The sequence below is a fragment of the Cygnus olor genome, unplaced genomic scaffold (assembly GCF_009769625.2).
Source record: "Cygnus olor isolate bCygOlo1 unplaced genomic scaffold, bCygOlo1.pri.v2 scaffold_107_ctg1, whole genome shotgun sequence".
NCBI classification, from domain to species: Eukaryota; Metazoa; Chordata; class Aves; order Anseriformes; family Anatidae; genus Cygnus; species Cygnus olor.
The window spans coordinates 22,451-44,560 of NW_024429097.1; the positions used below are offsets into that span (position 1 = coordinate 22,451).

General features: G+C 62.1%; 4 protein-coding genes and 1 long non-coding RNA gene across 5 annotated transcripts in view; all 5 read left to right on the forward strand.

The window, feature by feature from the left end:
• Positions 1-369: 369 nt before the first annotated feature.
• On the forward strand, positions 370-7,785 carry MUC22 (mucin 22). Its single transcript, XM_040543583.1, has 8 exons — positions 370-2,572; positions 2,678-5,548; positions 5,642-6,025; positions 6,107-6,637; positions 6,814-6,921; positions 7,019-7,146; positions 7,317-7,584; positions 7,673-7,785. The coding sequence occupies exons 1-8, from the start codon at positions 370-372 to the stop codon at positions 7,783-7,785; spliced, it is 6,606 nt and encodes a 2,201-aa protein (XP_040399517.1).
• A 456-nt stretch (positions 7,786-8,241) lies between these two features.
• Positions 8,242-9,416, forward strand: LOC121063212 (mucin-3B-like). Its single transcript, XM_040543580.1, has 5 exons — positions 8,242-8,358; positions 8,443-8,598; positions 8,932-9,032; positions 9,140-9,195; positions 9,287-9,416. Exons 1-5 carry the CDS (start codon positions 8,252-8,254, stop codon positions 9,323-9,325), a joined length of 459 nt encoding a protein of 152 aa, XP_040399514.1. The 5' UTR covers positions 8,242-8,251; the 3' UTR covers positions 9,326-9,416.
• Positions 9,417-12,134: 2,718 nt separating this feature from the next.
• LOC121063217 (mucin-3B-like) lies at positions 12,135-15,427 on the forward strand. The gene is made up of 8 exons (XM_040543584.1): positions 12,135-12,747; positions 13,352-13,762; positions 13,983-14,090; positions 14,192-14,307; positions 14,385-14,443; positions 14,886-15,031; positions 15,117-15,185; positions 15,261-15,427. The coding sequence occupies exons 1-8, from the start codon at positions 12,159-12,161 to the stop codon at positions 15,425-15,427; spliced, it is 1,665 nt and encodes a 554-aa protein (XP_040399518.1). The 5' UTR covers positions 12,135-12,158.
• Positions 15,428-16,149: 722 nt separating this feature from the next.
• LOC121063213 lies at positions 16,150-17,137 on the forward strand. Its single transcript, XR_005815922.1, has 4 exons — positions 16,150-16,289; positions 16,461-16,549; positions 16,640-16,698; positions 17,023-17,137. It is a non-coding gene; the product is annotated as an uncharacterized LOC121063213 (long non-coding RNA).
• Positions 17,138-19,697: 2,560 nt separating this feature from the next.
• The window catches only part of LOC121063218 (serine-rich adhesin for platelets-like), a 3,341-nt gene continuing 928 nt past the window's right edge, over positions 19,698-22,110 (forward strand). Inside the window, exons 1-2 of the mRNA XM_040543585.1 lie at positions 19,698-21,607; positions 21,770-21,901. Of these exons, the coding sequence (XP_040399519.1) occupies positions 19,698-21,607; positions 21,770-21,901 (2,042 nt within the window). The remainder of the gene's footprint in view (positions 21,608-21,769; positions 21,902-22,110) is intronic.

Below are 22,110 nucleotides of genomic sequence, written 5' to 3' on the forward strand. Positions count from 1 at the left end.
ACCACTACCACGGCTGCCACAACCTCCCCAGAGACTTCCACAGCGTCCTCAACATCTCCAGGAACCTCCACAGGCCTCACCTCCACACACATGACCTCCACTGTGGCCTCCACCACGACCCAGGAGACCTCCATGGCCTCATCAACATCTCCAGGTACCTCCACTGTCCTCACCTCCACTGCTTTGACCTCCACAACGGCCTCTACCACCTCCTCAGAGACCTCAACAGCCTCCAGCACAACTCCAGGCACCTCCACAGGCCTCACCTCCACTCCTTTGACCTCCACATCCGCCTCCACCACCTCCTCAGAGGCCTCCACAGCGTCCTCAACATCTCCAGGCACCTCCACGGGTCTGACCACCACACCCATGACCTCCACAGTTGCCTCCACAACCTCTTCCGAGACCTCCACGGCCTCCTCAACCACTCCAGGGACCTCCACAGGACTCACATCAACCCCTGTGAGCTCCACAGTGGCCTCCACTACGTCACCTGAGACCTCCACGGCCTTTACTTCCACTCCAGGCACCTCCACAGGCCTCACCTCCACTCCGGGGACCTCCACAGCGGCCTCCACCACCTCAGCTGAGACCTCCACAGCCTCCAGTACAACTGCAGGCACCTCCACTGGCCTCACTTCAACACCAGGCACCTCCACATCTGCCTCCACCACCTCCTCCGAAACCTCCACGGCCTCCTCTTCTACTCCGGTCACCTCCACAGGTGTCACCTCCAGCCCCGTGACCTCTGCACCGGCCTCCACCACCTCAGCTGAGACCTCTACCATCTCCAGCACAATTCAAGCAACATCCACGGGCCTCACCTCCACTGCGGGGACCTCCACAGTGGCCTCCACCACGTCAGATGAGACCTCCACGGCCTCCACTACAACTTCCGGCACCTCCACGGGCCTCACCTCCACACCATTGACCTCCACAGTGGCCTCCACCACCTCTTCCGAAACCTCCACGGCCTCATCAACATCTCCAGGTACCTCCACAGGCCTCACCTCCACTCCTTTGACCTCCACAGTGGCCTCCACCACATCAGCTGAGACCTCCACGGCCTCCACTACAACTTCCGGCACCTCCACAGGCCTCACCTCCACTCCGGGGACCTCCACAGCGGCCTCCGCCACCTCAGCTGAGACATCCATGGCCTACAGTACAACTCCAGGCACCTCCAGCGGCCTGACCTCCACTCCAGTGACCACTACCACGGCTGCCACAACCTCCCCAGAGACTTCCACAGCGTCCTCAACATCTCCAGGAACCTCCACAGGCCTCACCTCCACACACATGACCTCCACTGTTGCCTCCACCACGACCCAGGAGACCTCCATGGCCTCATCAACATCTCCAGGTACCTCCACTGTCCTCACCTCCACTGCTTTGACCTCCACAACGGCCTCTACCACCTCCTCAGAGACCTCAACAGCCTCCAGCACAACTCCAGGCACCTCCACAGGCCTCACCTCCACTCCTTTGACCTCCACATCCGCCTCCACCACCTCCTCAGAGGCCTCCACAGCGTCCTCAACATCTCCAGGCACTTCCACGGGTCTGACCACCACACCCATGACCTCCACAGTTGCCTCCACAACCTCTTCCGAGACCTCCACGGCCTCCTCAACCACTCCAGGGACCTCCACAGGACTCACATCAACCCCTGTGAGCTCCACAGTGGCCTCCACTACGTCACCTGAGACCTCCACGGCCTTTACTTCCACTCCAGGCACCTCCACAGGCCTCACCTCCACTCCGGGGACCTCCACAGCGGCCTCCACCACCTCAGCTGAGACCTCCACAGCCTCCAGTACAACTGCAGGCACCTCCACTGGCCTCACTTCAACACCAGGCACCTCCACAGTGGCCTCCACCACCTCCTCCGAAACCTCCACGGCCTCCTCTTCTACTCCGGTCACCTCCACAGGCGTCACCTCCAGCCCCGTGACCTCTGCACCGGCCTCCACCACCTCAGCTGAGACCTCTACCGTCTCCAGCACAACTCAACCAACATCCATGGGCCTCACCTCCACTCTGGGGACCTCCACAGCTGCCTCCACCACGTCAGATGAGACCTCCACGGCCTCCACTACAACTTCCGGCACCTCCACAGGCCTCACCTCCACTCCGGGGACCTCCACAGCGGCCTCCACCACCTCAGCTGAGACCTCCACAGCCTCCAGTACAACTGCAGGCACCTCCACTGGCCTCACTTCAACACCAGGCACCTCCACAGCGGCCTCCACCACCTCCTCCGAAACCTCCACGGCCTCCTCTTCTACTCCGGTCACCTCCACAGGTGTCACCTCCAGCCCCGTGACCTCTGCACCGGCCTCCACCACCTCAGCTGAGACCTCTACCATCTCCAGCACAATTCAAGCAACATCCACGGGCCTCACCTCCACTGCGGGGACCTCCACAGTGGCCTCCACCACGTCAGCTGAGACCTCCACGGCCTCCACTACAACTTCCGGCACCTCCACGGGCCTCACCTCCACACCATTGACCTCCACAGTGGCCTCCACCACCTCTTCCGAAACCTCCACGGCCTCATCAACATCTCCAGGTACCTCCACAGGCCTCACCTCCACTCCTTTGACCTCCACAGTGGCCTCCACCACATCAGCTGAGACCTCCACGGCCTCCACTACAACTTCCGGCACCTCCACAGGCCTCACCTCCACTCCACGGACCTCCACAGCGGCCTCCACCACATCAGCTGAGACCTCCACGGCCTACAGTACAACTCCAGGCACCTCCAGCGGCCTGACCACCACTCCAGTGACCACTACCACGGCTGCCACCACCTCCCCAGAGACTTCCACAGTGTCCTCAACATCTCCAGGAACCTCCACAGTACTCACCTCCACACACATGACCTCCACTGTGGCCTCCACCACCTCTTCTGAGACCTCCACGGCCTCCTCTTCCACGCCAGGAACCTCCACAGTACTCACCTCCACTCTGGGGACCTCGACTGTGGCCTCCACCATGACCCAGGAGACCTCCACGGCCTCCTCAACATCTCCAGGAACCTCCACTGTCCTCACCTCCACTCCTTTGACCTCCACAACGGCCTCTACCACCTCCTCAGAGACCTCAACAGCCTCCAGTTCAACTCCAGGCACCTCCACAGGCCTCACCTCCACTCCTTTGACCTCCACATCTGCCTCCACCACCTCCTCAGAGGCCTCCACAGCATCCTCAACATCTCCAGGCACTTCCACGGGTCTGACCACCACACCCATGACCTCCACAGTTGCCTCCACAACCTCTTCCGAGACCTCCACGGCCTCCTCAACCACTCCAGGGACCTCCACAGGACTCACATCAACCCCTGTGAGCTCCACAGTGGCCTCCACTACGTCACCTGAGACCTCCACGGCCTTTACTTCCACTCCAGGCACCTCCACAGGCCTCACCTCCACTCCTTTGACCTCCACATCTGCCTCAACCACCTCCTCAGAGGCCTCCACAGCGTCCTCAACATCTCCAGGCACTTCCACGGGTCTGACCACCACACCCATGACCTCCACAGTTGCCTCCACAACCTCTTCCGAGACCTCCACGGCCTCCTCAACCACTCCAGGGACCTCCACAGGACTCACATCAACCCCTGTGAGCTCCACAGTGGGCTCCACTACGTCACCTGAGACCTCCACGGCCTTTACTTCCACTCCAGGCACCTCCACAGGCCTCACCTCCACTCCGGGGACCTCCACATCTGCCTCCACCACCTCAGCTGAGACCTCCACAGCCTCCAGTACAACTGCAGGCACCTCCACTGGCCTCACTTCAACACCAGGCACCTCCACAGCGGCCTCCACCACCTCCTCCGAAACCTCCACGGCCTCCTCTTCTACTCCGGTCACCTCCACAGGCGTCACCTCCAGCCCCGTGACCTCTGCACCGGCCTCCACCACCTCAGCTGAGACCTCTACCGCCTCCAGCACAACTCAAGCAACATCCATGGGCCTCACCTCCACTCCGGGGACCTCCACAGCTGCCTCCACCACGTCAGATGAGACCTCCACGGCCTCCTCTTCCACTCCAGGAACCTCCACAGGACTCACCTCCCCACCACTGACCTCCACAGTTGCCTCTACCACCTCCTCAGAGACCTCAACAGCCTCCAGCACAGCTCCAGGGACCTCGATTGGCCTCACCTCCACTCCGGGGACCTCCACAGCGGCCTCCACCACATCAGCTGAGACCTCCACGGCCTCCACTACAACTTCCGGCACCTCCACAGGCCTCACCTCCACACCATTGACCTCCACAGTGGCCTCCACCACCTCTTCCGAAACCTCCGCGGCCTCATCAACATCTCCAGGTACCTCCACAGGCCTCACCTCTACTCCACGGACCTCCACAGCGGCCTCCACCACCTCAGCTGAGACCTCCACGGCCTACAGTACAACTCCAGGCACCTCCAGCGGCCTGACCTCCACTCCAGTGACCACTACCACGGCTGCCACCACCTCCCCAGAGACTTCCACAGCGTCCTCAACATCTCCGGGAACCTCCACAGGCCTCACCTCCACACACATGACCTCCACTGTGGCCTCCACCACCTCTTCTGAGACCTCCACGGCCTCCTCTTCCACGCCAGGAACCTCCACAGTACTCACCTCCACTCTGGGGACCTTGACTGTGGCCTCCACCATGACCCAGGAGACCTCCACGGCCTCATCAACATCTCCAGGAACCTCCACTGTCCTCACCTCCACTCCTTTGACCTCCACAACGGCCTCTACCACCTCCTCAGAGACCTCAACAGCCTCCAGTTCAACTCCAGGCACCTCCACAGGCCTCACCTCCACTCCTTTGACCTCCACATCTGCCTCCACCACCTCCTCAGAGGCCTCCACAGCATCCTCAACATCTCCAGGCACTTCCACGGGTCTGACCACCACACCCATGACCTCCACAGTTGCCTCCACAACCTCTTCCGAGACCTCCACGGCCTCCTCAACCACTCCAGGGACCTCCACAGGACTCACATCAACCCCTGTGAGCTCCACAGTGGCCTCCACTACGTCACCTGAGACCTCCACGGCCTTTACTTCCACTCCAGGCACCTCCACAGGCCTCACCTCCACTCCGGGGACCTCCACAGCGGCCTCCACCACCTCAGCTGAGACCTCCACAGCCTCCAGTACAACTGCAGGCACCTCCACTGGCCTCACTTCAACACCAGGCACCTCCACATCTGCCTCCACCACCTCCTCCGAAACCTCCACGGCCTCCTCTTCTACTCTGGTCACCTCCACAGGTGTCACCTCCAGCCCCGTGACCTCTGCACCGGCCTCCACCACCTCAGCTGAGACCTCTACCATCTCCAGCACAACTCAACCAACATCCACGGGCCTCACCTCCACTCCGGGGACCTCCACAGCGGCCTCCACCACATCAGCTGAGACCTCCACGGCCTCCACTACAACTTCCGGCACCTCCACGGGCCTCACCTCCACACCATTGATCTCCACAGTGGCCTCCACCACCTCTTCCGAAACCTCCACGGCCTCATCAACATCTCCAGGTACCTCCACAGGCCTCACCTCCACTCCTTTGACCTCCACAGTGGCCTCCACCACATCAGCTGAGACCTCCACGGCCTTTACTTCCACTCCAGGGACCTCCACCGGCCCCACCACCACACCTTTGACCTCCACATCTGCCTCCACCACATCAGCTGAGACCTCCACAGCCTCCAGTACAACTGCAGGCACCTCCACTGGCTTCACTTCAACACCAGGCACCTCCACAGCGGCCTCCACCACCTCCTCCGAAACCTCCACGGCCTCCTCTTCTACTCCGGTCACCTCCACAGGTGTCACCTCCAGTCCCGTGACCTCTGCACCGGCCTCCATCACCTCAGCTGAGACCTCTACCATCTCCAGCACAATTCAAGCAACATCCACGGGCCTCACCTCCACTGCGGGGACCTCCACAGCGGCCTCCACCACATCAGCTGAGACCTCCACGGCCTCCACTACAACTTCCGGCACCTCCACGGGCCTCACCTCCACACCATTGACCTCCACAGTGGCCTCCACCACCTCTTCCGAGACCTCCACGGCCTCCTCTTCCACTCCAGGAACCTCCACTGTCCTCACCTCCACACCAGTGACCTCCACATCAGCCTCTACAACCGCATTTGAGACCTCCACGGCCTCCACTTCTACTCCAGGGACCACCACAGGCCTCAGCTCCACTCAAGTGACCCCAACAGTCACCTCCACCACCTCCCAAGAGACCTCCTTGGCCCCCAGTACAACTCCAGGAACCTCCACAGGCCTCACTTCAACACCTCTGAGTTCCACGGTGGCCTCCACCACGTCCTCTTCCACCTCCATGGCCTCCTCAACCACTCCAGGGACCTCCACAGGCTTCACCTCCACTCCCGTGACTTCCTCAACGGCCTCCATCACGTCTGGATTGTCTTCTTCTCCGTTTACCACCACTGAAACCACCTCAACTGGTGTCACTTCCACTACCACCACCCCAACGACCACCACCACGCCAACCACCACCACCACCAGCACCCCAACGACCACCACCACAACGACCACCACCACCACCAGCCCAACGACCACAACCACCACCACCACCACCACCGTTCCTGCAGGTCAGCATCCACCTCTCTCTCCTGTCCTCCCTCCCCTCACCCTCCTCCCTCCTCCACCCCACCTCCTGGGCCTCCATCGCTGCCCCTCGCCCCCGTCCTCCCCGGGCTGTCCTCGTGGGACCCCCCCACCCCTGGGTGCCCCCCGAGGCGCCCCCTGACCTCCGCTCTCCCCGCAGTGGTCTGCCAGAACGGAGGCACCTATGACTCCATCAAGTGCCTCTGCCTCCCCGACTTCTACGGCCCCTTGTGCGAGTTCTCCAGTGACTCCATCACCACTGACCTCCGTAAGTGTGGCCTCCCCCCAGCCCACAGCCTCCCCCCGGCCGGTGGCCTCCACCCAGCCCTGGTCCCCTGCGCTCACTGCGTTCCTTCCTCTTGCAGCCATCGAGGGGACGATCGTGGCCAACGTGGAGCTGGTGGTGACCGTCACCAACTTCAATTACACGGAGGAGCTGCAGGACCCCTTCTCGCAGGCCTACGAGGACTTCGTGAGGCATTTTCGGCAGGAGGTGAGGCCCAGGAAGCAGGAGGGGAGGCCGGGAGCGCGGAGGGAGGCTGGGCTGTGCAAGGGGAGGCCAGGAGCATGGGGGGAGGCCGGATTGTGCAAGGGGAGGCTGGGCCACGCAAAGGAGGCCAGGCCACGCCGGACCCGTCCTCACGGCGCCCCTTCCCCGGGCAGATGGCCAAGATCTACGGCTCCGTGCCCGGCTATGAGGGCGTGAAGATCCTCCGCATCGGGCCGGCGACCTCCAGCAGGCAGGGAGCCCGGGTGCGCAGGGCCTCTGTGTCCCTCCCCGTGGGCACCGGCCTCGAGGTGGAGCACGAGGTCATCTTCAGAACCATCGCCAGCCCCAACATGACTGAGGAGTTCCAGGAGAAGACGGAGAAGCTGGTGCAGAAGCTTCAGGAGACCGCCGAAAGCCAGGGCGACTGCAAGCACGACCTCTGTGGGTGTCCTGTCCTCCCCCCCTCGCCCCCCTGACCCCCCAGGGAGGCCCCAGAGAAGGGTCCCTGACAGCCTCTCTCCCCCCACAGCCGTCGTCTGCCTTGTGGTGTCGTCCAGCCCCGTCGTCAAGAACATGACAGAGTCCCCTTCGCTTGATGGTGAGGCCAGGGTGCCCCCACGGACCCCCCATGTGCCCCCCTGAGCCTCCTATGCACCCCACCAGTCCCTATGAGCTCCATGAGACCCCAATGAGCCTCATGAAGCCTGCCAGCCCCCATGAACCCCAACAGACCCTTATGAGCCCCAAAAGACCCCCCCATGAATCCCTCCAGCCCCCATGAGCCCCACCAGCCCCCTATGAAGCCCACCACCCCCCTACGAGCCCTACCAGACCCCCATAAAGCTCACCACCCTACATGAGCCCCACCAGTCCCCTATGAGCCCCTCTAGACCCCTATAAAGCCCACTACCCTCTAGGCACCCCACCTGCCCCCAACAGTCCTACCAGCCCCCTACATGTCCCCTGAGCCCCCCCATGCACCCCACCAGCCCCTACACACCCCACCACCCCATTTGACCCCCACCCCCCACCCCGCCATGTCCCCTCCTCAGCACTGTGCCAGCAGCGGGCGCCCATCGGCTACCAGGACTACTACTACGCGTTGAACATGAGCAACGCCATCCGCTGTGTCACCAAATGCACAGCCAACACGCCCATCACCCTCGACTGCTACCACGGCCAGTGCCATGTCACCCGCGCCGGGCCACAGTGCTTGTGAGTGCCACCATGTGTCCCCCCCCCCGCCCATCCCCTATCCCCACTGGGACCACTGGGTCTGACCTTTCCTTGTCCCCGCAGCTGCTGGGATGAATCGCTCTACTGGTACACGGGCACCCAGTGCTCCGGGCGCATCAGCAAGGTGGCCACCGGGCTGGGGTTGGTGGCCACAGTGCTGCTCATCTCCTGCATTGTCTTTGTTGTGCTGCTGGTGAAGAGGAGGAAGGAGTGGAGAAGGTAGAGGGGCAGGAATGGTTGGGGTGGATTGGGACGGGAGGGTTTGTTGAGGTGGGGGCAGGTTGAGTTGGGTTGAGTGGGTTCTGTTGGGTTGAGTTGGGTTGGGTTGAGGTGTTTTGGTTCATTGAGTTGGCATGGGGTCATGTTGGGTTGGGTTGGGTTGGGTTGGGTTGGGGGTCTTTGCTTCAAAGCAGCTTTGGTGGTGGGTACGTACCCTTGGGGTCTTCTGCTTCTGCATGGGGTTGGTGGTGGACACCTGGGCAGGTTGGGGGGGGCACAGCCCCCTCCCCCATCCCTCCGCCCCCCTCTGAGCCTCCTGGCGCTGCCCTCCAGGAACGCTTCGTCCTCCATTGGGGACAGCTGGTACGAGAACGATGGCGGCATCTGGACCTCACCCGACGGCTTCCTCTTCACCAACAATGGCGCCAGCGCAGGTCAGGGGGCTCCGGGGGGGGGGGGAGTGGGGGCAGCATTTGGGAGGGGGGCCCACAGCTGCTCACCCCATCGCCACCCCCCCACCCCCACCCCATGTCCTCAACAGGCGGCAGTCTACGGAGCTTCACGCCCTCACTGGACCTTGTGAACACTGACATGCCGGTGGGTGCCCCCCCCAAATCCCCCCCCCCCCCCCCCAGCCCCCCCCCCGGACCTCTCTAACTCCCCCCCCCCCATTTCCCCCCCCCCCCAGATGCATATCGCCAGACCCTCGCTGAGACCCCCGCCATGAGGACCCTCCACAGCCAGGACGGCGTGCAGAGACACCCCCCCCCAGCTCTGCCCCCCATGGGCTGGGCCCCTGGCACGCGGGCCGTGCCCAGGGCCCCCCCTCGCCCCCCTCCCTCTATTTATTATTTATTTGGGCCCCCCCGGCCTGTAATAAATTAATTGCTGTCGTTAGTCCCGGCTAATTGGTCCACTCACTTGGGGTTGGTCCTTGGCCCTAAATCAGAGCACACCCAAAATGGGGGGAGGACTGGGGGGAGATATTTTGGGGGGGGTATTTGGGTGGGGGGAATATTTGGGGGTGGGGGGGGATTATTTTGGGGTCCCAGCCCCTCGAGGGGAGGGGGAGCAGGTATGGGGAGCGCTGAATTTGGGGGGGTCCCTGGCACTTTGGGGTCTTTAGGAATTTGGGGGGGGGGTCCGCAGCACCTGGGAGGGGGCTTAGTAGCTGGGGGAGGGGGGCAGCAGGTTGGGGGGGTCCCCACTACCTCGGGGGGGGGCAACCCCTGTGGCTCAGTCCTGGGGGAGGAGGGGAACCACACACTGGGTTGTACTGGGACACCCCAAGGGGATGGAGTGGGAGGGGGGACAGGGCCACCTTTGGGGGGAAGGGAATAGGAACTTTTCTGGGGGGAGGGACAGGGACTTTTGGGGGGTGGACAGGGCCACTTTTGGGAGGGTAGGACCACTTTTAGGGGGGGAAAGGGACTTTTTTTTAGGAGGGGACAAGGACTTTTTTTTGGGGGGGGGGTACAGGGACTCTTTCTGGGGGGGGGGACCAGGCCACACGCGTGCCCCTCCCGCCTCCATCCCCAGTGACTCAGCAGCCACCGAGGGGGGGGGAGGACAGGTAAAAGGGGGGGGGTCAGATTTGGGGCCAAGGCGTGGGGGGGCACCGCCCCAGCAGGCACCGCCTCTTGCCCCAATCTTATCGGGGCCGACTCCTGCCCGCCCCCGGCCTCCCCGATAAAAGGGGGGCCGAGGCGCGGCCCCCCCCGGCGGTGACGGCAGGCAAAGGGCCCCCCCGGCACGATGCTGCTCCGCTGCCTCCTCTTCCTCCTCCTCTTCCTCCTCCTCATCCCCGTTGTGGCGCCCTCGGGTGAGTGGGGGGCACTTGGGGGGGGGGGATTGTGGGGAGGGAAATTTGGGGAGGGGGGATTTTTTGGGTAAGGGGGGGTATTTGGGTAAGGGGGGGTCCTGGGTAAGAGTTTTTTTGGGGTAATTGGGGTCTTTGGGTTAAGGGGGGGGTCTTTGGGGTAAGAGGGGGACTCTTGGGTAAGGGGGGGGGCTTGGGTAAGGGGGTTTCAGGTAAAGGGACTCCTGGGTAAAGGGGATTCTTGGGTAAGGGGGGGTCTTTGGGTAAGGGGGGAGTCTTGGGGAAGGGGGATTTATGGGTAAGGGGGGGGGTCCTGGCTAAAGGGGTTCCTTTTTAGGGGTTCCTTTTTAGGGTTCCTTTAGGAGTAGGGGGTCCCAGCCAGCTTTTAAGGGGGGGGTCCCCCCCCACTGAGGTGCATTTCGGGGGGGGGGGGGGTTCATGGCTGTTCAACGCAGCCCCCCGGGGGGGGGTCTCAAGTGCCGCCCCCTTGCAGCTCCCTGCCAGAACGGCGGCACGGCGGTGGGGGGCTCCTGCGCCTGCCCCCCTGGCTTCAACGGCACCCACTGCGAGACCCCAGAGCCCACCAAGGCCTGCCGCAATGGGGGCACCCCGGTGGGCACCAAGTGCTTCTGCCCCCCCGGCTTCGGGGGCCCCCTCTGTGACCTCCCCAACCCCTCGGGCGCCTGCCGCAACGGGGGCACGGCCTTCGGGACCGCCTGCGTCTGCCCCCCCGGCTTTGGGGGGGCCACGTGCCAGCTCGCCGAGCCCCCCGCCTCTTGCCTCAATGGGGGGACCCTGGTGGGGGGCGCTTGCCAATGCCCCCCGGGGACCTGGGGACCCCGCTGCGAGTGTTTCGGTGCTGCCACCACCGCCACCACCACGGATGAGGAGACGAGGGGGGTGGTGGTGGGGGGGGGGGCATCACGGGGAAGGGAGACCCCGGTCACGGCCCCCCCTGGAGGAAACGCCACACTCACGACCCCCCCGGCGAGCGACGGCACGGCGACGACGCGCCGGGAAAGCGATGGCGCGACCACGACGCCAAGAGGTGGGGAAGTCAATGCGACACTCGGGACCCCCCCGGGAAGCGACACGACGCCCACGGCCCCTCCAGGAAGCAACGTCACAGTTCTGCCCCCCCCAGAAAACAACACGACGCTCACGGCCCCCCTGAAAAGCGAAACCACGGTGCCAACAACCTTGGAAAGCAACGCAACAACGCATGGGGAAGTCAACGCAACGGTTGTGACCCCCCCAGCAAGGAATACAACACTTCTGCCCCCCTCCGAAAGTAATATGACAGTCCTGACCCCCCCAGAAAGCAACACGACACTCACGGCCCCCCCAGAAAGTGAAACCACGGCACCAACACCCTTGGAAAGCAACTCAACGACGCGTGGGGAAGTCAACACAACACTCGTGACCCCCCCAGCAAGGAATACAACGCTCCTGGCCCCCCCCCGAAAGCAACACAACACTCACAGCCCCCACCGAAAGCAACACGACATTCCTGGCCCCCCCAGAAAGTGAAACCACGAAGCCAACAACCTTGGAAAACAGTACAACAATGCATGGGGAAGTCAACGCAACGGTTGTGACCCCCCCAGCAAGGAATACAACACTTCTGCCCCCCTCCGAAAGTAATATGACAGTCCTGACCCCCCCAGAAAGCAACACGACACTCATGGCCCCCCCAGAAAGTGAAACCACGGCACCAACACCCTTGGAAAGCAACTCAACGATGCGTGGGGAAGTCAACACAACACTCGTGACCCCCCCAGCAAGGAATACAACGCTCCTGACCCCCCCAGAAAGTAATGTCACAGTCGTGGACCCCCCAGAAAGCAACAAAACAATCATGACCCCCCCAGGAGGCAACACCACATTTCTGCCCCCCCCTGAAATTGAAACCACGGCACCAACGCCCTTGGAAAGCAACACAACAACCGCGCCGCCAACACATGGGGAAGTAAACGCAACATTTGTGACCCCCCCAGGGAGAAACACAACACTCCTGCCCCCCCCCGAAAGCAATGTCACAGTTCTGGCACCCCTAGAAAGCAACACGACGTTCCTGGCCCCCCCAGAAAGCAAAACCACGGAGCCAACACCCTTGGAAAGCAACGCAACGATGCATTGGGAAGTCAACACAACGCTCGTGACCCCCCCCAAAAGCAACGTCACCCCTCCGACCGCCCCCACCAACATGGCGGCCACCACAGGGACACCCCCGTCCCCTCCCAGCACCACCGGTGTCACCACTGTCACCAACAGCACTGTCTCGGACATGATCTGCCTCTTCCTGCCACATGGGTCCAGCCCTCCGGCCAGTGGGTGTCACGGGGTGGGGGTCCTTGGGATGGGGGGGTCCTCGGGGTGTTGGGGCCCTCGGGGTGGGGGGTCCTTGGGGTGGGGGGTCCTTGGGGTGGGGGGTCCTTGGGGTGGGGAGGGTTCTTGGGACATTGGTTCCTTGGGGTGCGGGTCTTTGGGGTAGGGGGTCCTCAGGGTTTTGGGGCCCTTGAGGTTGTGAGGGTCCTTGGGGTGGGGATTCTTTGGGTGTTGGGTCCTTGGGGTGGGGGTCCTTGGGGCTCTCCTTGAGGGGAGGAAGGAGGAGAGGATGGAAGTGGGTGCAGCACCCAGTGGTTGGGACTCAAGGGGTCTCCTTGGGGTGGGTTGGGGTCTCCTGCCCATGGTCAGGAGGAACCTGGAGTCTTGTGGGGCTGATGGAGGAGGAGGAGGGGACGCAAGCGGGTGCAGCACCCAGTGGGCATCCCTGGGTGGGGGCCTCCTGGGGAGGGAGGACGGATGGAAGTCCACCGCTGCACCCACTGGGTGTCCCTGAGGGCTTCCAAGAGCCGGGAGGGGAAGGGGGTGTCTCCTGGAGGGGATGAAGATGAGGAGGAGGAAGTCACCCACCCGGCCTCCCCTTTCCAGTCACCTGCCTCAACGGCGGCGTCGCCAACCGCACCGAGTGCCTCTGCCCGCCCGGCTTCTCCGGCCTCACCTGCGAGAGGCCAGACGCCGCCGCCCGCTGTGCCGCCGGCAGCACCGCCGTGGGTGACCGCTGCGTCTGCCCCCCGGGGCTGTCGGGACGCCGCTGCGACATCCGCGACGAGGCCACCGCCTGCCAGCACGGGGGCACGGCCGTGGGCACTGAGTGCTATTGCCCCCCGGGCTTCAAAGGGCCCCGGTGCGAGAGGCGAGGTGCCACCACCACGACCATGACCATGACCACGACCATGACCATGACCACCACCAGCACCGCAATGCCCGCTCGCCCTACCACCAAGGCCACGCCGAGGAGCACCAGGAGAACCACCACCACCGCCATCCCTACCACCGCAGGTTCGTGGCCCTTTGGCTTCCCGGGGCTCCTTTAGGAGACCCGGAGCCCCACCCAGGGAGGTCGGCATCACCGTGGACCTTGATGGAGGCTGCTCCAACCCCAAAGCCGTTGGTGTCGCCTTTTCTCCCCATTCCAACCCCACCGAATTCGCTGGGTGGGAGGATGCTGTGGGAAAAGGGGGGTGCAGGGGGAGTACCCACGACCCCCCTCTCCCCACAGACCCCTGCCTGAATGGGGGGTACTGGACGGGGACCATTTGCCTGTGTCCCCCCAACGTGGACGGAGCCTACTGCCAGTTTGGGGCCTCGACCATCAACATCACAGCGGGTAAGGTGGGGGGGGATGCCCCCGTTGTCCCCCCTAATCTTGGGGACTCACCGTGGGACCTCACCAACCTCCTCCTCCTCCTCCTCCTCTTCCTCCCCAAGAGCTGGGTCCCAGCGTGGCGCTGATGGCGCGCGTCACCAACCGCCGCTTCTCCGGGGACATGGGGGACACCTCGTCCGCCGCCTTCCGCAGCTTCGCGGATGAGTTCAGCCGGACGGTGAGTGCCCCGGTGTTGCGACAGCATCGTGACAGCAGCCCCATGTCATGACGGGTGACACGTCTCCTTGTCCCCAGATGGATCGGGTCTACCAGAATGTCTCCGGCTACCGTGGCACCCGGGTGCTGGCTCTGACGTGAGTTTGTGGCCAATGGCGAGGATGGGATGGGATGGGATGGGATGGGATGGGATGGGGAGGAAGATGGGGATGAAGGACATGGGGATGAGGGTGAAGATAGTTATGGGGGTGAAGAAGGACATGGGGATGAGGATGAGGTTGGGGACAGGGATGAAGATGGCGATGAAGGGCATGGGGATGAAGAAGGGCAGCATGGGGATCAGGAAGGGCCTGGGGATGAAGATGAGGTTGAAGAGGAAGATGAGGCTGAGGAGGAAGATGGGGATAAAGAAGGACATGGGGATGAAGATGAGGTTGGGGATGAAGAAGGGCCTGGGGATGATGAAGGGCGTGAAGTAGGGGATGAAGATGGGGATGAAGAAGGGGATGAAGAGCACGGGGATGGGAATGGGTGAGGAGCCCTCCGTGTCCCACACCCCCCACCCTTTGTGCCCCCCAGGGAAGGCAGCGTGGTGGTGAACTACAAAGTCCTGCTGCAGCCTCCAGCCGGGGGCCAAGCCAACGCCAGCCTCGGCCAGAGGACTAGGGAGCTGCTGGAGGCTTCGAACGCAGCCATCCAGCCCCAAAACTGCAGCGAAGGAGGGGGTGGGTGCTGGGGGGCATAGGGTTGGGCCCCCTCACCCCATTTCTTGCACCAAGGGGGCTCCGGTGACCCCCCAATCTCTTACAGAAGGGCTCTGCTTTGGTGCGCTTGCCTCCCGGAGGGCCTTCGCCGCTGCACCGGAGCTCAACACCACCGGTGAGTGCGGGCAGTGGGGTGGTGGTGGGGAGTGGGACGGGGACGGGGTCTGATCGGCATCGCCGTCCCCTGCAGAGCTCTGCCGGAAGTACACGCCGGCCAACTTCAGCCACTTCTACTACCCCTACTGGATGAAGAACAGCCTCCTCTGCGTCACCAACTGCACCCTCAACGTCCCCGGCACCATCGACTGTGGCCCTGGGCTGTGCCGGGTGACATTGGATGGGCCCCGCTGCTTGTGAGCGCTGCCCGCCCGACCTTGCCCCCAAATCCTGGCCTTTAGCCCCAGATTTTGCCCCACGTGTCGGTCCCAACCTGCCCAACGCTGGCTGATAGCCAGGTTCTGGTCCTGAACCCAACCCTGTCCTAACCCAAATCTGGTTCTGGTCGCAGCATTGGGACCCAACCCTCACCCCCGCCCCAAGTCCTATCCCTGCTGTGAACTCCAACCCCAATCCTTGAACCCAAATTCCAGAGTTTGAACCCTAAACCCCAACCCTTGCCCTCCGAAATCCAACTATTAATCTTCAGATCCCAACTTTTTACCCCCAAAATCCAATCCTTGTCCCCCAAAACCCAACCCTTGCTCTACAAATCCCAACTTCTGTCCCCCAAACCCAATCCTTGCCCTCCATATCCAACCCTTGACTTCCAAATCCCAACTTTTGACCTCCAAACCGAACCCTCGACCTCCAAATCCCAACTTTTGACCCCAAAACCCATTACTTGTCCTCCAAAACCCCAATTCTTGACCCCCCAAACCCCAACCCTTGACCCCAACCCATGGACATGGGGCTGGCTCTCCCACCTTCTCCCCACCTCTGGGAGGGATCCTGGGAACCTGAAGGATCCTGACCCCCGATGAATACCCGGGGCCGGATCCGGGGGTCCAGGACCCTGCCCATGCTGTGTCTTCTCCCGTAGCTGCCCCGATGTGCCCTGGTACCTCTCCTCCGGCGACCGCTGCCAGACCCACATCAGCAAACTGGGGCTGGGGCTGGGCGTGGGGCTGGGGCTGGGGCTGACCCTCCTCATCCTGCTCATCCTCTGCATCGTCCTCTCCATCTGCTTGGCCCAGGGGAAGAGAAAAACGCCCAGCACCAGGTGAAGGGAGCAGGACGGGCAGCCAGGGGAGGTCCAGAGAGGAGGTCCAACACCCTCAGAAGTGCCCCTTTACCTCAATTTGGGGGAGGGGGCAGCTTTTCCCCATGAGGTGGGAGGGTTCGGCCCCATCCCACCCCATGCATGAGCCTCACGGGAGGCCTTGCTCCACAGCGAGGACCATAGCTGGCCAGACGGCAAGCGCAACGCTCGTGCCACCGGCATCTACCATGTCAACGGCAGAGGCTCGACGCCACGTCAAGGTGAGACCTGGTGGGGGCAAACCCAGACCCTTCATGGGGAGAAGACCCTCACCCTTGATGGAACCTCACCAGAATCTTCTCCCCATCCAGGTCCCTACGCGCACAGCTCCTACAGGACCAACACGGAGGTTGCGGACCCTCCTGTGCTGGTGGGTGCACAAGATGGTGGCTGTGGTAGAGCCGTGGGGTGGGATGAGTTGGGGTGGGATGAGTTGGGGTGGGATGGGACACGATGACTGGATGAGTTGGGACGGGAAAAGTTGGGATGGGACGAGTTGGGACGGGACTAGTTGGGATGGAATGGAAGGAAGCCTTCAAGCTCACCCAGTCCAAGTCGTCCAGGGATGTCTCACACCACGTTGGGTTCCTCGAAGCCCTGAAGCCGAACCTGATCTTGAAGACTCGCAAAGGGGCCTCCACGACTTCTCCAGACCACCCCGGATCTGGCCTCAATGCTCCTTCCCTCTTCACAGGGGGAAGCAGAAGGTGCGGCGTCCCTGTGAGCTGTGAAGTGGCCCCCAAAACCAGCTTGAGGAGGGGCCAAGACCACCTCGATGCCCTTCATCACCCACCACGCAGGACCCTTGGCTTGGGTGGCAGCGACCGCCGACCTCACAGTGCGGGAAAACCTCCTGCTCTCAGCATTTCTCATTTTTGGGGCAAAAACAGTCGGGATCCGGTTCTTCTGTGAGAGAAGAGGGGTCTCCCATGGCCTTGGGGACCCCTCGCTGGAGAGGACACAATAGCACCCAGGTCCCATCCTTCCTTGCAAAGCTTCGCCTGGGCCAGAGCAGGATGAGCCTCGCCCCCGTGGAAATATATTTAATTATATTTATTAATGCATTTTTGTTGTCTTCTGAAAAATAATGTGGGCAGCTGGAGTTGGGAGAGCACAGCCAATGGCGTGCTTGGGTTGGGGGCTTGGGTCATGGTTGGGAGGGGCTGGAATCGAGACCGGAAGACCCAACCATGGCTGGAATTGATCTCAGAAGACCCAACCGGGGTTGGAATCGATTTGGAAAGACCCAGCCGTGGCTGCAAATGATCTGGGAAGACCCAACCAGGGTTGGAATTGATTTGGAAAGACCCAACTGTGGCTGAAAATGATCTCAGTAGACCAAACCATGGTTGGAATCGATCTGGAAAGACCCAGCCTTGGCTGGAAACAATCTCAGAAGACCCAAACATGGTTGGAATCAATCTGGAAAGACCCAGACAAGGCTGGAATAGATCTCAGAGAACTCCGACACAGCTGGAAGCTGCCCAGGACAGCACAGACGTGACTGCTAATGGGCTTGGCGGGTCCGGGGCGCGTTTGTTTGCTCATTGATGAAGAGGAAACGCCCCTGTTTGCAGATCCCAGCTCGGGTGTGTGTGTGTGGGGGGGGGACGCCCGGCTTTGCGCGTGCCCATCCCAAAAGGCAATAAATAGTCTGCCGGTGCCACCCCGCCTGGCACCGGTGCACCTTCCCCTGGCCTCATGCCAGCTACAGCAGGGGTGGAGATGTGAACTGTCTAATCCTGGCTCCCTGGGGGCTGCAGCCGCTGGGGTCCAGCTGGGTCCTCCTGGGGGTCCCCACCAGCACTGTGGGCCACCAGAACCCACATCCCCCACTCCCCAGTTTGGGTCAGATTCATCTTGAATGGGGCAAACGCCCCCTGCCTGTGATGCTGTGGTGCCCCTGGGGTGGCAGCGGTGATGGTGGTGATAATGGGGAGGGTGTGGGGGGGTCTGCTCGGGGGTCGTGGTGCCCACAAGGGGTGCGGGCATGGCTGCACACCCCCAACAACCGCCTGCCCCAGGGCAGCACCAGGCGGGGACATGCGGCTCCTCCCCACAGAGGGGCAAAGTTCCCCACCGCCTCTCATGCCCCGGGCATGGCTCTGCACCGGGATGCTGCCGGTGGCACTGGGGGGCTGGGGGGCACCAAGATGGGGGCTTGCACCTGGGCCTTCCTCCTCCTCCTCCTCCTCCTCCTCCTTCTCCTCCTCTGCGGGGATGTGACAGGTGAGTGGAGCCTGGCCGGGGGCCACCGAAATGCAGCCGTGGGGGGCAGGAGAGGGCAGCCTCCCCCAAGGCATCTCCTTGGGGTGCTTGGGGGGTGCGCTGGGGAGGCTCAGGGGGGAATCGGCCTCCACGGCCCGAGGTGGCACCGTCCTGGTGGGGACAGGGACACTGGGGATGGGGACAGGGACATTGGGGATGGGGATAAAGACAAGGATGGGGAAAGGGACGGGGAGAGTGATGGGGACAGGGATGGAGATGGGGACAGGGAGAGGAATGGGAATGGGAACGGGGACAAGGATGGGGACAGGGATGGGAATGAAGACAGGAACGGGGACAGAGGCAGGGATGGGGATGGGGACAGGGACAGGGACATGGACATTGACAGGGATGGGACCCCAGACAGGGAGAGGGATGGGGACACCCCACGACTCCCCAGGCCAGGATGACTGCAGTGACAAGGGGGAGTGGAGGCCACGAATTGGTCCTCCTGGCCAGCCTCGTCCCTGTGCAAGGCTCCAGGGTTGCACACGTGTCCTTGTCCCGACACAGTGTGCACACGTGAGGGATGTGCAAATGGGCACGGGGAATGCGTGGGCAGAAAGTGAGAGGGAGGAAGAGGGTGTAGGGGGGCAAGGACACAGAAGAGGCTGAAGGAGGCAAAGGGGAAAGGTGGGCGCGGGATGGGATGGGGTGGGGAACGGATCACACAAGGCCATGACCTAGAGATAAAGCCGCGATAACGAGGGTTCCAGAGAAGGGAAGGGACGGGAGATGTTATTGCCCAATTCCAAAGAACTGCAACTGTAAGGGAGGACCAACGGCTGAGCCACGCTCACTGTGTCCACAGGCGCCAGCAGCACAACAACAACCACGACCTTGACCTCCAGAACTTCTGCTTCAAGCCCAAACCCTTCCGCAGAAGCCTCAAGTAAAGAATCCTCTGTCACCAACGTGAGCCCATCCTCGCCTGACACCGCCTCAGTCTCAGCCCCCACTGTCACTGCCTCAAAATCCACATCCACAGTCACAGCCTCGAGTCCAGCATACTCAGTCACAGACTTGGCCTCAAAATACTTAACAACTGCTTCGACTCTGCAATTCCCTATCAATGTTATGAAACCATCCTCCACTCCACCCAACATGACCCCAACCTTTATGGACATCACCTCCACCCCGACCTCCTCAATCACAGCCTCGACGTCCATATCCTCAGTCATCGCCTTGATTCCATCATTGTCGGGCAAGACCTCGACATCAATCTTTAGCAGGAGCGCGTTCTCCTCTCACACGACCTCAACCTCAACATCCTCGGTCACTGCCTCAAGTCCTACATCCTCAAGCACGGCCTCGACTACGTCCACAACCACCACAAGCCTGACCTCCTCCACAGCACCCTCGAGTCCAGCATCCTCTGTTACCTCCTCGAGACCATCCTCCACTGTCAGCACCTCCAGTTCCCCAACTTCTATTGTCACCACCTCCAACCCGACCTCCTTCCTCACCACCTCCACTTCCACAGCCTCAGTCACGGCCTCGACCTCAATCTCCTCAGCAACCGCCTCGACTCTGCAATCTTCTGTGACGGCCTCGAAACCGTCCTCCACTCCCACCACCTCAAGCTCGGCCTCCTCGATTGCTGACTTCACTTCCACATCCTCGGTCACTGCCTCAAGTCCAACAACCTCGGTCACGGACTCCACATCCACATCCTCTGCAACCTCCTCAAGTCTGGAAACCACTGTCACCCCCTCGAGCCCATCCTCCACTTACACTGCCTCGACCTCAACCTCCTCGGTCACTGCCTCTAGTCCAACCTCCTCGGACACGGCCTCAAGTCCAACATCCTCAGGCGTAGCCTCGATCTCCTCCACAGACACCACCAACCCGACCTCCTCCTCAGCAGCCTCGAGTCCAGCATCCTCTGTTACCTCCTCCAGCCTGTCCTCCACTCTCAGCACCTCCACCCCAACCTCTACTCTCACCGCCTCCACTCCGACCTCCTTTATCACTGCCTTGACTTCCACAGCCTCAGTCACGCCCTTGACCTCAATTTCCCCCTCAACCGCCTCAAGTCCACAATCCTCTCTCACAGCCTCGACACCGTCCTCCACTCCTGCCACCTCAACCTCAATCTCCTCGGTCATCGCAACTAGTCCTACATCCTCGGTCCTGGCCTCAAGTCCAACATCCTCAGGCGTAGCCTCGATCTCCTCCACAACCTCCACCAACCCGACTTCCTCCACAGCAGCCTCAAGTCCAGCATCCTCTGTCACCTCCTCCACCCCGTCCTCCACTCTCAGCACCTCCACCCCAAACTCTACTGTCACCGCCTCCACCCCGAGCTCCTCTGTCACTGCCTCGACTCCGTCATCCTCAGGCACGGCCTCCACCTCAGTCTCTGATACGAGCCCGTCCTCCGCTCACACGGCCTCAACCTCAACCTCCTCGGTCACTGCCTCACGTCCTACATCCTCGAGTACGGCCTCGACCACGTCCACAACCACCGCAAGCCTGACCTCCTCCACAGCAGCCTCGAGTCCAGCATCCTCTGTTACCTCCTCGAGACCATCCTCCACTCTCAGCACCTCCAGTTCCCCAACTTCTATTGTCACCACCTCCACCCCGACCTCCTTTCTCACCACCTCGACTTCCACAGCCTCAGTCACGGCCTCGACCTCAATCTCCTCAGCAACCGCCTCGAGTCTGCAATCCTCTGTGACGGCCTCGAAACCGTCCTCCACTCCCACCACCTCACGCTCGGCCTCCTCGATCACCGACTCGATTTCCACATCCTCTGTCACCGCCTCAAGTCCAACATCCTCAGGCGTAGCCTCGATCTCCTCCACAGACACCACCAACCCGACCTCCTCCACAGCAGCCTCGAGTCCAGCATCCTCTGTTACCTCCTCGAGACCATCCTCCACTCTCAGCACCTCCAGTTCCCCAACTTCTACTGTCACCGCCTCCACTCCGACCTCCTTTGTCACTGCCTCGACTTCCACAGCCTCAGTCACGCCCTTGACCTCAATTTCCCCCTCAACCGCCTCAAGTCCGCAATCCTCTCTCACAGCCTCGACACCGTCCTCCACTCCCGCCACCTCAACCTCAACCTCCTCAGTCATCGCAACTAGTGCAACATCCTCGGTCCTGGCCTCAAGTCCAACATCCTCGGGCGTAGCCTCGATCTCCTCCACAACCTCCACCAACCCGACTTCCTCCACAGCAGCCTCGAGTTCAGCATCCTCTGTCACCTCCTCCAGCCCATCCTCCACTCTCAGCACCTCCACCCCAACCTCTACGGTCACCGCCTCCACCCCGACCTCCTCTGTCACTGCCTCGACTCCGTCATCCTCAGGCAAGGCCTCCACCTCAGTCACTGCCACGAGCCCGTCCTCTGCTCACACGGCTTCAACCTCAACCTCCTCGGTCACTGCCTCACGTCCTACATCCTCGAGTACGGCCTCGACCACGTCCACAACCACCGCAAGCCCGACCTCCTCCACAGAAGCCTCGAGTCCAGCGTCCTCTGTTACCTCCTCGAGACCATCCTCCA